A 13,911-nucleotide genomic window follows, 5' to 3' on the forward strand; every position below is an offset into this window, starting at 1 on the left:
CAGAGAAAAGAGGCTTAAATGTTCTCAGTATCATTCTTTAGAGTAATTCCTGTGTACCTCAAATGGGAATTATGAAAATATGCAGCATTATGATTAAAATTTACATTCAGGCCCTGAACTTACACTAAGCAAAGCTTCCCTAGCTGTGTGTCTGCCATACCTTTCCCAAGTAATCCTTCTCTATCCTTGAATTGCTGTGACACCACCCAACCTGTCCTCTCTGCTCTTAGAGATACCAGTTTCCACAATGCACTGCCACCCCGGAGTCATACGTCAAAACCCTTCAACTATCCGTTAGGGCACCACTGAGACACAAGGAAACCTAGTCAGATCTTCACAGCGGCGTTAAACATTTGGCCTGCAGAGGCATCCAGGCATTTCACTAAAGCTAAGCCCTATACGGACATCTTGGCCTTGGATCACGGCCTTCCCGCCGCCTCAGCGCCCAACGGCTTCTCCCGGCGCGAGGGTGGCCCGCGGGCCGCCCGCGAAAGGGCGGGGTTTAGAGGCCCGCCCCCCCGTCTCTATGGCGACGCCGCGAGTCGCTTCCCGCCCTCAAACCTAACCCACCTCGTCGCCATGGCGACCTGTCCCCGCCCCTTCCGGCAGCCACTCGGAAGCGGCGGGGCGGAAGCGGCCGGGGGCGCCGCGGTGGGCTGAGGCGGGGGCGGATGAGCGGGCGGCGGGGGCGGCTGTGCGGGGCGCAGGGCCCCGCGGGAGGCCGGCAGGTGGGTAACGATGATCGGTGTTACGGGGCTTCCCCGCCCGCGCCAGGGAGGGGGCGGTTGGTCGGGTGGCGGCGGCGGCGGCGGCGGCCCCCTGGGCTGGGCCGGGTGGGCCGCGGGAGCTGAGGGCCTGTCCTGCTCCTTTCGGCCCGGCCGCAGCGCGGCCTTGCGGCTTGGCCCGTCACGGCTCTTTCCGGCTGGCTGCTGCGGTCGGTGGCTCCGTGCGGTCGCTGAGTCCGTGCGGTCGCTCTCCGCCCTAGCAGGTAGGCCCCTGTCCGGGGAGAGGGCGGCAGCCCGGAGGTGCGGTTGACCCGGCTGCCCGCCTGGCGGTGCTCGACGGGGCGGTTACGGCAGGACCTGGGCGGATCGGGCTCCCCGTCTGTCGCGGGGCTTGCACCTGCGCCTCGCTCGCAGCCGGACTGGGTGCTCTCTACGTCTCCCACTCCTAAGACCTGGCTTCAGCGTGGGCGGGGAGGCTGCTCGCAAAGCAGTTGGCCTGTAGGGTGCCACTGATGGACGCCCCCCCGGGCCATTCTGTGCAGGCTCCTCTTCACCCACCATCTCTTCATCTGCCAGAAGCCAGCAGGTTTCAGCCTTGCGGGGAGCTCTGAGTCATTGTCTGGGGATTTTCTTCCTATTGAAATCGTTTCCACGCTGAAAGAGCTGAGTAAGGTTTAGGGAGGTGTGAGGTTACAGGCTTGTGCCATCTGAGATCTAGGAAGGTGTTTGCCAAAGCCATGGCTGATGTGGAGTGTAGCTGCAATAGAAATATTTCCACAAATGAAAATTATATATGGTGGAATTTCTTAAGTGAACGTTTCAAGCATAATGAGGCACTGTACTGTTCAAATGTGACAGAAAAATTTGAGTTTTGCTAGAGTTCTCTCATCTCCTCACTGGAAATGGTATTAAGGATTTAAAGATTGGGGTTTTTTTTCCTACAATTATCTAGTTGAATTTAAAAATGAAATGATGTAGCGATGTAGTATCTGAGGGTAAGGACATCTAAGGAACATGTTAGTGCTGTGCAGATTTTATTCACTTCATAATTGGCATCTTGCTGTGAGTCAGTATTACACTAACATCTCCAAATAGTGCTAGAAGGCACTGCTAGTGGAATTGTTGTCTATGGAATAATACCTTCATAAAAGCAAAACAAAAAAACCTAATAGGGTGTACTAAGTGTTTGGCTGCTTGTCATCAAATATTCTAGCCTTCTATGCATCTGTGTATGTGATGTTTCGGGTGTCTAGGTAGACTGCTGCAATAGAGAAGAGTATTTGGCTATATAACTGCACTTATATGCTTATTGTTACTTTACTATTTAATATAACTAGTGTAAAATAATTGTGTAAAGTAGTAGTAGTCATTAGAATAGGAGCCTCTGTACTTACACTGAATGGAACTTTTTTGTTTCTACTTTTGGAGGAAAGGATACTTTGGAAATGGAATTTAAATACAGTTAACCACCAAAATGTTGTATTTAAATAAAATGCTTATTTAGTTCCTTAGTGATATTTTTTTTCTCCCTGTGGTTTTTTTTTTGTTTCTTTTCAGTACCCCAAGCGTGACCATAAAGTATGATTCTTTGCCTGCTGCACTGAACTTCTTAAGTACTTCTTTTGCCATTTGGTCACCTGGCTTCAACTACAATGGTAAGTTATGATTCGGGTAATCTATTTTTAGGTCTTTTCACTCTAGTCTTGTTGATGAGGAGAATGCCATTAATGTTTCTCATTTTCTTTAAAAAAAATAAATAATATATTTTGCTTGTCAATCCGGAGTTATAATATTCCTTTTTTTCAGGGATATTTTCATTCATAGCTTGTAAATACTTCTAAATACTTACTCGCTGTCCAGTGCATCATATGGTGTGTTTTCAGTCATGACTGGTTTTAGTCAGTTGAGTATAAAGTATAAATCCGGCCTCCACACAGCATTCTTATAGTCACAGGTGACAATATTGCCATAGATTTTTACCTATTGTCAGTCAGTGAACTGAATGTCTGAAATCATGCAGTTATCCACTAGACCCATGTAGAAAACATGAATATTTGACATATTCATATAAACTCCTAAACACTTCAAAATTTTAATGTTCTGCAGTGACAGGTTCTCATGTCACATCTCACATCAAGTGCTTTTTTTTTTTTTTTAGAACAGGTAGGAAACTTTGTATTAGAGACACTGTAAGTGAATGGTAAAAAGCCTGAGTATTTTTGCTGTATTGTTGTTACTGTCATATGCTTTTCTCCTCTGAATTCTATTCTAATGTACGAAATAACTAGTACTGCTATGTTTTGGACGTGGCTCATATACCGTCTGTTCCTTGAGGTTTGAGTAAGGTTATTTGCTTTCATGAACAGCTGATAGTGATAGGTTAAACTGAGGAAGCAACACAAATGCATATATATGGGAAGGAGTTCTTATTACAAGTGTTTCTAAGCTTACTGAAGAGTGGAAGATTCTCCAAAACACTTCTCTCTTTAAATAGTGTAGCCTAGATTTTCTACTTGTCATCTCTAATTGTTTTGGTTAATATTTGTTATTACTTTTATTAGGTGTAATTTCTGTTCCTACTTCTAATTGAATTGCCTTTCATTGTTCTAAGACTTTATAATTCAGTCAAAACCTTGCAACTGTAGGCACTTGGTAGTGGGATTAATTACTGTTGATGCAGTTGCTGAGTTTCAGCTTCTAAGTTTAGTATTGCCAAATAATGTTTGAGCCCATCTTCTAACTATAAATTAATATCAGTAGTAATAGAGGTTTTGTAGTGGTTTTTATGTGTAAGGCTATTTAAACAGTTAATATACTTTCTAAAAAAACCTTTGTAATTCTTGTAGCAACAAGCTTTAGAACTGGCATTGGATCGTGCAGAGGTAAGGAGTAGCTACGTTATTTGCTTGCACATAATATATTGGTCTCTCCTATTGTATTTTTATATTTCTTCTGAAAGGCAGTGGAGGAGCATGTTATGTAAATATGTGTGTGTGTGTAAATAATCACCATACATGTTACACTGGTTTTGCAAAATTCGCACTAAAATTGCAATGTGACATATTTGTCTCTTACCCGTTGTTCTGAGAACATCATCAGTTGCATTATGCAGGACTTCAGTTTTCCCCTTTTAAACCAGCAAATCTGTGTGCTGGTACACAGAGCTGCACATGGCACAATCAGAGCTGTACAGTGGTGGTCCAGAGAGAGCTGGCAGAAAAATATGGTAAAATCCTGTTTGTGTTTTTAAGGGTAGCCCAGTTAGAACAAAGAGGCAAGTGCCTTTGCGTTCATGTTCTTTCATGCTGACATCTGGTATAATGGTTACCTTGAACCCTATTATGGGAAAAACATGTTTCTGTGGGATAACCTCTCTTCATGGAAATTCTGAACTAAGCAGTTAATCAAAATACTTTAGACAAACAATAGAGATTTGGAAAAACCTTGTTAGAATATAAGACACATTTAATGTGGGATGATATCTTTCTTCGTTTTTAATTCAAATATTTAATGTACATGAATTCTATTTGTAATACACAGTTCTATAGAGAAAACTAGTGTAAATGCAAGAAAAAAGGGGAAAATTAAACTCCCTGAAGTTGGTTATGTTGAGGAATACTTGACTTGTAAATAGTGTCGAGCCAGTACACATGAATTTAATTGTATCTTAACATGTTAACTTGAGTATGTTAGCTTCAGTAGCATTGACTACTACAGTATTTTATAACTACAGTAGTGTTTACTACTGTAATTACAAAACATGAATGTAAAAATTAAGACTTTGCTTTCAAGTCATGCCATAGCCATGAAATGCTGTGTTTCACAGCTGAATTGAGTTGTGTCCTTGTTGATGACTGTAACGTACACCAGATCATGTTCAGTACAGTTTTGAAATAGTCATGTACCATAACCATTAATTACTTCCTTTTTCCATAGAACACTGTATGCTAATGATCTAAAGTTGCGTGGTAGTTAGAATTAAATTTCTTTGTAATATATATGTTATTTTTTGGTTTACTTTTCCCTTCTAGTACATCATTGAAAGTGCCCGTCAGAGACCTCCCAAAAGAAAATATTTATCCAGTGGAAGGTAGTAAGAGTTTCAGTATTTGGCTTTTAAATAGCATTTCTTTAATTTAATTTTGGTTACATTTTAAGCTTTTTTTTTAATTTCAGAAAATCTGTATTTCAAAAACTCTATGATTTATATATAGAAGAATGTGAAAAAGAGCCTGAGATAAAGGTAAGTGGAAATTGCTGAGAAGCTTTTCACTGCTGTCTGAGCAGACAAGTTCAGACAATATTTTTTTTTTTGTTCACCTAATTCCTTTGTTAAAAATAAATAAAATCTGGTTACTGTAGTAGTGACCTAAGGCTAACACTACAGGAGAAACGATTGTTATGAATTTTATGGACTAAACTCTAATTTAATAGCATCATCTTAGTTCAGTTTGAAATAAAACCAAGGTGATGGTACCCCTAAATCTGATTTTGAAGGTAGAATGCTGGCAGAGGATTCTAAAGATTGCGCTCTTGAGACGCTTTTCTTTATATGAAAAGAGAGAATTTGAAAAGAATGGTCTAGAATGCAAAGATATATCTAACAAATTTATTGGATAACAGTACTATTAAAATAACTGAGTGATATAATGTGAATAGTGAGGCCTAGACTGGCTTGAGTGACCTGTCCATTCTGACTTAATCCTGCGTCACTGCAATCAGCTGTGGTCAAGTTCAGGGCCAGTGTCAATGCCACATGCATTGTTGTCAGCATCACTGTTACAGAACCCATTGTCTAGCATGACTGCCATGAGAAAAAATGGGGAGAGTTTTTTAGAATGTGTGCTTTAAGTTCAGATTTGTTTCTTGGATAACTGATGAACTGCTAACATGTTCTGTGAATTTTTTCCATAACATTAACAAAGAAGCTTAAACAGGCTTAGCAACAATAAATCTAAGGTATAAAAGTCCCAAGCTACCTTGATAAACTGTGAATATCAAATGGAATGAGAAGAACAAGTGTGGAATCTGCTGTATCGCTGTTTCCCAAGGAAGTAAAAAACTATGAAAAGACAAATGTGAATGAGATATTAGCTACTGAGCGCCTGTAATTCTTTTTGGTGGTTCTGATGTAGTTGATTTTATTTAGCATACGATGCTGATTCAAATCAAAAATGTGAGTAAGGTGTTAAGCAAATTACAGACTTGAAAAGATTAAAACATCAATAGGGAATGAGTAACAAAATATTTGAGCAGCAGGGAGAAGATTGGGGTTGCTAGACTGAAATCTGGGGGGAAAACAAGGTAGGATTTCAGTGCTGTAGTTGTTGCTAAATTAGAAGGCACTTGGCAAACTTACCCAGCTGTAATAAAATTCCAGTAGTGAAGAGAGTTATCACAGTAGATGAAGTAGATTATTTCTGATCTAGATTTGAGTAAAAATTTAAGTTCTTTGTTGAAGAATTGGAAGCTTATTATGATAGAAGAATTTGTATTTAGAGCTCTTATTAACTAAGCTAAGATGTGGATAGTTAATAGATATCTTGGTCTTATGTTATGGATTATAATTATTGAAAATGAGAAGCTCAGAGATAAGTGCAAAGGTTAGAAGATAATGCTATGGTGAAACCTCATCCATGAGCATAGGGCTGCTTATTTGTCTCTTAGTTTGCACGATAAAACTGAAGAAGGAAATAGTTTTCTGACTCGAGTTTGACCAATTACTTGAATGTAGCTTAAAGGTTTTATGGTACAGAACTATCAAAGTTTCTATCCCACTATTGTGCCATTTTGATGGTACAAGTGGTAATTATACTCAGAAGCAATTTTTAAATTGATACTGAGTATTATTTTTCAGTCTTAACTTTCTCCTTTTACCTTAGCTGTTGTAATACTGCCTTTCTCCCATGTCCCTATTTTCTACCCTGCGGTTTACTTGGTCATTCGTATCCTTTTGCTTGGTGTTCATGGGGAAGACCAGATTTTCCATGATAATTCACAAGGGACTAATTAATTATTAATTCTCTATTGGTCCAGTCTGCCCAGCTTCATTAATTCTCAGTGTCTCTTCTATTTGTACATATGCACACTAGAGAGAGAACTAACTATGCTGAGGTGATTATCTAGAGCAATTTTTTTCATTTGGACTCTAGTGTGCGGTATTCCTGTACCTAAAAGTTGAAAGAAGTAAAAATCTTAACAATGGTTTTGAAAGCAGTCTTAAATACAAACATGGAAACAGTCCTGGTCTGTGGGTTGGAAGAATCTATACTCAGCAGGTAAATCTGAGGGGCTCCACTACCAGCCAAAAATACTAAAAAAATAAAAAAAAAAAAAAAATCACTGATCAGTCAGGTATTCTCAATTGGTGCCTTCTGACAGCTGCACATGGTAGCATCAAGTTTGAAGGCATCTCAGTATAATGAAACTTTCAGAACGCTGTTAATGAAAGTCACTTCAGCTCCATGTTGGACTAGTGCAAAAATAGTAAAGCGCGTTATCTGCGACTTTGCTGTAAAAGTGCGTCTAAGAGGTACACTGGTAGCTGTGGGGAGTGAGTAATTACGATACATGAATAAACAAAATAGTGCCAGATAACAGTGGGAATTTTTGTCCTTGATTAATCTCTAATGGTGATGAATGATATGCAGAGTTGGATGTATTTGGGAAACTGTATAAAGCATCACCTTCCATACATCTTTCTGTTCTTGAACGTGTAAAGAAACAATTGACTGTAAGAATACACTTTAAAGTAAAGCTAACCTCACTAGGGTGAAACAATCAGACTTTGTTCAGATCACAGTATTCGTGAAGTTTGATCTGCAAAAGCTTACCTTAGGTGTTACTTATGAAACAAATGTTTTCTTGCCTCCGCTGCAGAGGCTGCACAGCCCTTGTCTTTATGAGCTGCATTGATACTAGTCTCTATTAAAATGGCAGCCAAAAGATTGACACATAGCCGGTTACATCCTAGTGGAAGTATACTTACTTATGAGTTGCAGTTTTCTTTCAGGGTCTGATTTTGGTTCAGCTAGGTCACAAACATCTCCAGGTTTGAGTTTATTCCTTGTACTTTGTAACCAAAATATGATGTTCCCTCAAGATTTTTATTGAGTTAGGTTTTATTTTTCAGTCAATGTATAAAAAACTCCACTTTGTTTTTTCTGCTTCCTGAAAGAACAATGCTTAGTTTTCAAATAGTTAATAGTTCTGTTTAAGTTGAGACAAAATTGTACTTTCAAGGTGCATCTTCTATATATTCGTAAAGTGGTGCTGGGATGAATGAAATGTGTCCAAAGTCAAGGGAAGAACCCGGGGTGGTTGTTCTGGACTTCTGTTTCACAGAGATGTAATAAATAGTAACAAGAGCTTTTTTATGGAGATGATCTGTTTATTTTATAGTTTTTGACCAACTTTTCAGTCATAAAGGTAAGTGGGAAAATTGAATTAGGATGCCACAATAAGGGACAGGAAAAGCAGTCATGCGAAAGATAAAGTCATAATTTTGTGTAACTCCACCGCTGGAGGAGTAGATATTAAAACTAACATTTCACTCATGGCCAGAGACAGAGGAGTAACAAACAGCGTAAAATCACTACTCAGTCCTTTTAGGCAGGAGTACTCAGTATTCTTTATTTAGTGGTAGTCTTCAGAAGTCACTGGCAATTTAAGAAAGCACCTGTGCCTTCTCTGTACTGCTTCCCAGCCATCACACAGTCGCTGTGGTGCGTGTTCAGGAGGGAGTGCCACTTTTCTGCGGATCAAGTCAGAGGGGTTAGGAATTTTAGCTCATGTAACAGAGCAGTAGAACTGGCCTGGTTGCTTGATGTCTGAACTCTTGCGATACACTGTAATGAACACTTAAGAAATGTAATACACCTCAGGCCAGTCCTTGATCTTTAAAGTCTTTCCAGACAACACCTGAGCTAACGCTTAATATCAGCTCTGAGCTAGTATCTCTAATAGCTAGCTCAAAGGAGAAAGCTGATTTTTGTAGTTATAAAAAATTTGCATGCTTAGTGAAATGTTTGTACTCAAAATGCTAATTTACTCCAATGTCTTAGAGAGGCTTTGTATTTTAAAATAAGCTTAAAATAAGTCTTAAGAAGGTCAGGTCATATGAATGCAGGCTGAGAGGGTTGGGGCTGTTCATCCTGGAGAAGAGAAGGCTCCAGGGAGACCTTATAGCAGCCTTCCAGTACCTAAAGGGGGCCTACAAGATAGCTGGAGAGGGACTTTTTGCAAGGGCATGTAGTGATAGGATGAGGGATAATGGTTTTAAACTGAAAGAGGGGAGATTTAGATTAGATATTCAGAAGAAATTGTTTACTGTGAGGGTGGTGAGGCACTGGAACAGGTTGCCCAGAGAAGCTGGGGATGCCCCATCCCTGGAAGTGTTCGAGACCAGGCTGGATGGGGCTTTGAGCAACCTTGTCTAGTGGGAGGTATCCCTGCCCATGGCAGGGGGGTTGGAACTTGATGATCTTTAAGGTCCCTTCCAACCCAAACTGTTCTATGATTCTATGTGAATGGAATGTCAAAAATGTTCTTAGCCTCTGTTATTAACCTCTTTTCTTTCCTTTACCTGTTGTCCCCCTTCAACATCCCCCAAAAAATGCAACAAGCAAAAAAACCCGAAGTTATAACTGGCCAACTATTAGTGAACAAAACCAAAACCTGAAGATAAAAAATAAAACGAACATGTCATTTGCCAAATAAGTTTAAACTAGAGAGTGATGTGATTAACACAATTTATTACATTTGCAATTGAATTACCATTATGTATGTTACTTATGAGGTGTTTAAGGAGCAAAGGCCTTCCATAAAAATAAATCTCATGGTTATTTCTTGCACGCGGAGACAAATTTCTGGGGAAAAAAGATGAACAGTTTATTTAGAAATTCTATGAGTGGTTGCTAGTTAGTATAAATTATTCAGTGCCTGTATTTTGGGTGGGATAATGCCCTTAATTGAATGATCCTTTTTCTTCAGCTCATGAAAATAGTAAAGTTGAGTTAGAAACTTTAACAATATTATTAGTAACAACTTCTAGAAGCAGTATTCATTCTATACTAATACTAATAATTGGTATAAGTAATAAATTTCTTCTTAACCTCTCTTATGTAAGCTAATGATCCTTTTTCAGATCAGCTCTTACAGAATTCTCGTATTCCTTTCTGTCCTTCTATTGCCATTGCATAACTAAATATGAAAGTATTACTCTATCCAACACTGAGAAAGAACTTTTCCATCAAAAGATGACAATATCTCAATTCTTAAGAGGAAATACATCAGAGTTTGAGCGTTGACGTTGCTCTCCCGTGGCAATTACTGTACCCCAGGCTGCTTCATACTAAGTGAAAGCAAATAGCTCTGTCCTCTACTCAGCAACATGTCTGAAAATTGAAGCAATGCATGTGCAGTGTCGTATTCTGGGGTAGATATGGGGGGTTGTTAATAGGAGTTTTAACTGGAAAAGGTTTTGCATAATGGGTTACATCACCGGAGTCCGATGTAAGGAACTGGATTTCCTGAGTAGTCCCTACCTATACGGTTGCCATGACATGTCCTTATATGTCCTAAAATATTTAAATTTGTAGGATGTACATGGGGTCTTTGAAACATACTAATTAATTTTAAAATCTGTTATTGTGGGAGAGATCATTCTTACAATTAAAAAAGGGAATAGTGTCTGCAGCTACTGAATCAGATTTCAGCAAATACAGAGAAGGCAATACAATTAAGAAAGCTTCCGAATGCTGTAATTCTATATTTTAATCCTGGAAAGAAGTACTTGCTTCTGTTAAGAATATTTGAAAGTACTAAATACTTTGTTGCTATCACACGATGTATAGCATATAACTGATGGTGTAAATGGTGCTTATAGAAATGATACAAATAATAGTGCATTGTAGATTTACAACATTGTAACATAGGGTCATTCTTGTTAACTGTGTTGTCTGTGGACTTATAATTCAAGGGTTGTTTTTTTAATGAGTGTGGGGTTTTTTTTTTTAAAATCCGTACGTATAATAATACATAATGAATATACTCTGCTGAATGCAGCCCAATTAAATTTAACTGCACTTGTTTAGTTGTATACTTCAACATTAATCTAAATAGTACTTGTATTCCAGCAATTGTTTTTATTGCTACTGATTACTTGATAGTATTATGTTCATAAGAAATGTTTACTTTTAAAGCAGAAGCTGAGGCGAAATGTGAATTTACTTGAGAAGCTGGTTATGCAGGAGACGTTGTCATGTCTGGTAGTGAACCTCTATCCGGGAAATGAGGGTTATTCACTTATGCTCAGGGGAAAAAATGGTTCAGGTAATATTTTTGCTATTTATTTTTAAAAATACTCAGAATGCTATATAAATAGTTAGAATGTATTGTTATTTACTTTTAACTGTTTCACTTCTAACATAATCCCTTGTGGAAAAAAACACAACTGTATTTGAACTAACAATTTGCATAGAGCTGTGAGGTGCTCAGAAACGGTCTCTAATGGTGCAGTGTAAATCAGTAGATATGAGTCTTTTTGATAGCCTTCCATTCTTTGTTTTCCCTTAGCTTCCCGAGTTGCTTGCCTGAGTTTTTCTTGCTTTCAGGCTCCTTCTGTCATACTGTTTCTTTCACTGCTTCCTAAACCTAGGTCTGACTAAATGCTTGTTGAATGTCCCTGCTCATTGCAGTGGGTTAGACTAGGTGGTCTTTAAAGGTCCCTTCCAACCCAAACTATTCTATGATAAATGCATCTGTGTTCCAGCTAAGTTGCATCTTCATGCCACTGGCACTATGACATGCAATAAGAGCATACAGTTTATCAGCTGGTAGCAAAAATTTTGTCCCATTGAGCTAGAAAGGCATATGGCCTTTTGGCAAAATACAGGCAAAATCAAGCTCTGGGAACAGAAATGGATGTAAGAAAAATAATACTATGCAAAAAAGTTGCTTGTTTGTGTAGGTTTCCATGGGTACTGTTTTTTTCCTGTGCAAGCTTGTTTTATGTTTCACGTTGTTAAAGTTTGAATTTGAGAGGCAAAAGAAAATCAGAATGTTTTGTTTAAATTCAGATTCTGAGACCATCCGGCTGCCTTATGAGGAAGGAGAGCTGCTTGAATATTTGGATGCAGAGGAGCTACCACCTATTTTGGTTGATCTTTTAGAAAAATCTCAGGTTTGAAAGTTTTATTTTCAAAAAGAACTTGTGTTTTATACCCAGATAGGCCTTGATTTTTTTTTTTTTTGAATGCTTCACATCAGCCATTCCAACCACAGCATGTAAAACACTTGTGTGTTTGGAGCTGTAATATTTAATACCCCAAATAAATATTTTATTGATATATAGGAAAAAAATAATCAGTGTTGGGGAGAAAGGTATGGAGGAGAGATTGCTGTGGTTAAGGCTGCCAGACAACTTCAACTTGCTCTAGCAAAATATCCTTTTTCTTTGTCATGAAATATTTGACTTGGAAATTTCTTAAAACTACATTGCTGGCATATGAAAACACTGCATTTGGAGGTGTATGTAGTAAAGACTACTGGTCTGAAAATCGGTGATTAGTATTATTCACAGGATCACTGAATATTATATGATGTATAGTAAACTTTTTGGAGGCAGGAGCTGAGGCAGATTGGTAAATATTTGTTTATTTACAAGGGTTTTTCTTGTTTCAACTAGGTTAATATTTTTCATTGTGGATGTGTCATAGCAGAAATACGTGACTATAGGCAGTCTGGTAACATGAAATCCCCAACATACCAAAGCAAGCACATTCTCTTGCGTCCTACAATGCAGGTAAGAAGTGTTTTAAGTCGTTCTTCACTGTTAGGGTAGTTCCTAGACTGTATATGAGCTATTACTGAACATATGTTAAGAAATATTATTTAGTTGAAAGCTAATTACCATTATGTCTTCCTCCTCAGACTTTAATTTGTGATGTGCATTCTATAACAAGTGACAACCACAAATGGACGCAGGTGGGTTAGCAGTTATTTTAAAACTTTACAGTGATGTGGTAAATGCACAATAAAATAAAATTTATTTAAATTATTTATTCATGTAATAAAATCTGATGAACAAACCTTATTATGTTTTTGATTAATTCAAACTGTCAGTGATGTGCATACTGCTGCAGGGGACATGCTCCGGAGACCTGCAAAGTAACTTGTTAGTAGCATCTCCCCAGAAGATGCCATAGAAAATGATAGGATTTGCTAAAAGTTTTGTAGAATCAGACCTTAATTTTAAGTAATGCAGAACGACAGTATTGGAGTTACTCTAACTAGTTTACCTTACTTCATTAAACTTCAACATACATCCCCCGAGCAGCAGTTGGAGTCTAATGACACAATTGCTCATCTAGCATCATTTTACTGTTGATACTGTTACAATAAGGAGAATCCTAAGTAACTACGGTTGTACAGTTATAGTTAGCTAAATGCTGAGTAGCAGGGTGTACTTAATGCCTTTGTATTTCATGCTCAGATCCTTTTCCAATTGTAATCTAAAGTCCCAGGTAGATCATCTTCATGGCACTGATTGCCAGTCTGTCAATATAAATAACTGACACAAAATGGATTTCATTGCCCCTAGTACTCTATTTAGAAAAAACAAAGAAGACACAAACGCACAACGCACAAAAAAAGGAATATGCCCTCTACTTTTCAGAAGGATTTATTTTCCTATTGGAAACTCCACCCCAAGCTCTGTAACTCAAAGTAATGCTTAGTGATCCTTAACTGTTGAATATTTTCTTTTGTTGACTGTCTACACACAATTTTTTCAGTTTTGTTTAAGATAATGTGCACGTATCCATAGGTATATGTCAACTTAATTAGTGTAAAAGTCATTATATTTTTGCATTTATTAATAGCTGTGTATATTACAGGAGGACAAACTTCTACTTGAGAGCCAACTTATTTTGGCTACAGCAGAGCCTTTGTGTCTTGATCCTTCAATAGCAGTGACCTGTACTACAAACAGACTCTTGTACAACAAGCAGAAGATGAACACTCGCCCCATGAAACGGTAGTTTTCAGTGTGAAGCGTGTTGAAATTTTATGAAGTGTTTTAAAGAAAAGTATAAGCAATATAAGCAATGCTTTACGTGAAAATTTTGCTTTTCATATGCAGTGCTCAAAGTAATATCTACTTAAATACTAGGAATATAAGGAACAG

The 13,911-nt window shown here is 38.3% G+C and overlaps 1 protein-coding gene across 2 annotated transcripts in view; it reads left to right on the plus strand.

The window, feature by feature from the left end:
* The first annotated feature begins 645 nt into the window (after window positions 1-645).
* The window catches only part of SUPT20H (SPT20 homolog, SAGA complex component), a 34,783-nt gene continuing 21,517 nt past the window's right edge, over window positions 646-13,911 (plus strand). The window contains exons 1-10 of one of the 2 annotated variants that reach the window (XM_074152182.1): window positions 646-728; window positions 2,283-2,380; window positions 3,572-3,607; window positions 4,757-4,815; window positions 4,902-4,968; window positions 10,931-11,057; window positions 11,804-11,907; window positions 12,412-12,528; window positions 12,657-12,710; window positions 13,622-13,761. In XM_074152182.1, the coding sequence (XP_074008283.1) occupies window positions 2,378-2,380; window positions 3,572-3,607; window positions 4,757-4,815; window positions 4,902-4,968; window positions 10,931-11,057; window positions 11,804-11,907; window positions 12,412-12,528; window positions 12,657-12,710; window positions 13,622-13,761 (707 nt within the window). In that variant the 5' untranslated portion in view covers window positions 646-728; window positions 2,283-2,377. The remainder of the gene's footprint in view (window positions 729-2,282; window positions 2,381-3,571; window positions 3,608-4,756; window positions 4,816-4,901; window positions 4,969-10,930; window positions 11,058-11,803; window positions 11,908-12,411; window positions 12,529-12,656; window positions 12,711-13,621; window positions 13,762-13,911) is intronic. The other variant, XM_074152174.1, reaches the window with a different exon arrangement.

The sequence above is a fragment of the Numenius arquata genome, chromosome 1, assembly GCF_964106895.1.
Source record: "Numenius arquata chromosome 1, bNumArq3.hap1.1, whole genome shotgun sequence".
Taxonomy (NCBI): Eukaryota; Metazoa; Chordata; class Aves; order Charadriiformes; family Scolopacidae; genus Numenius; species Numenius arquata.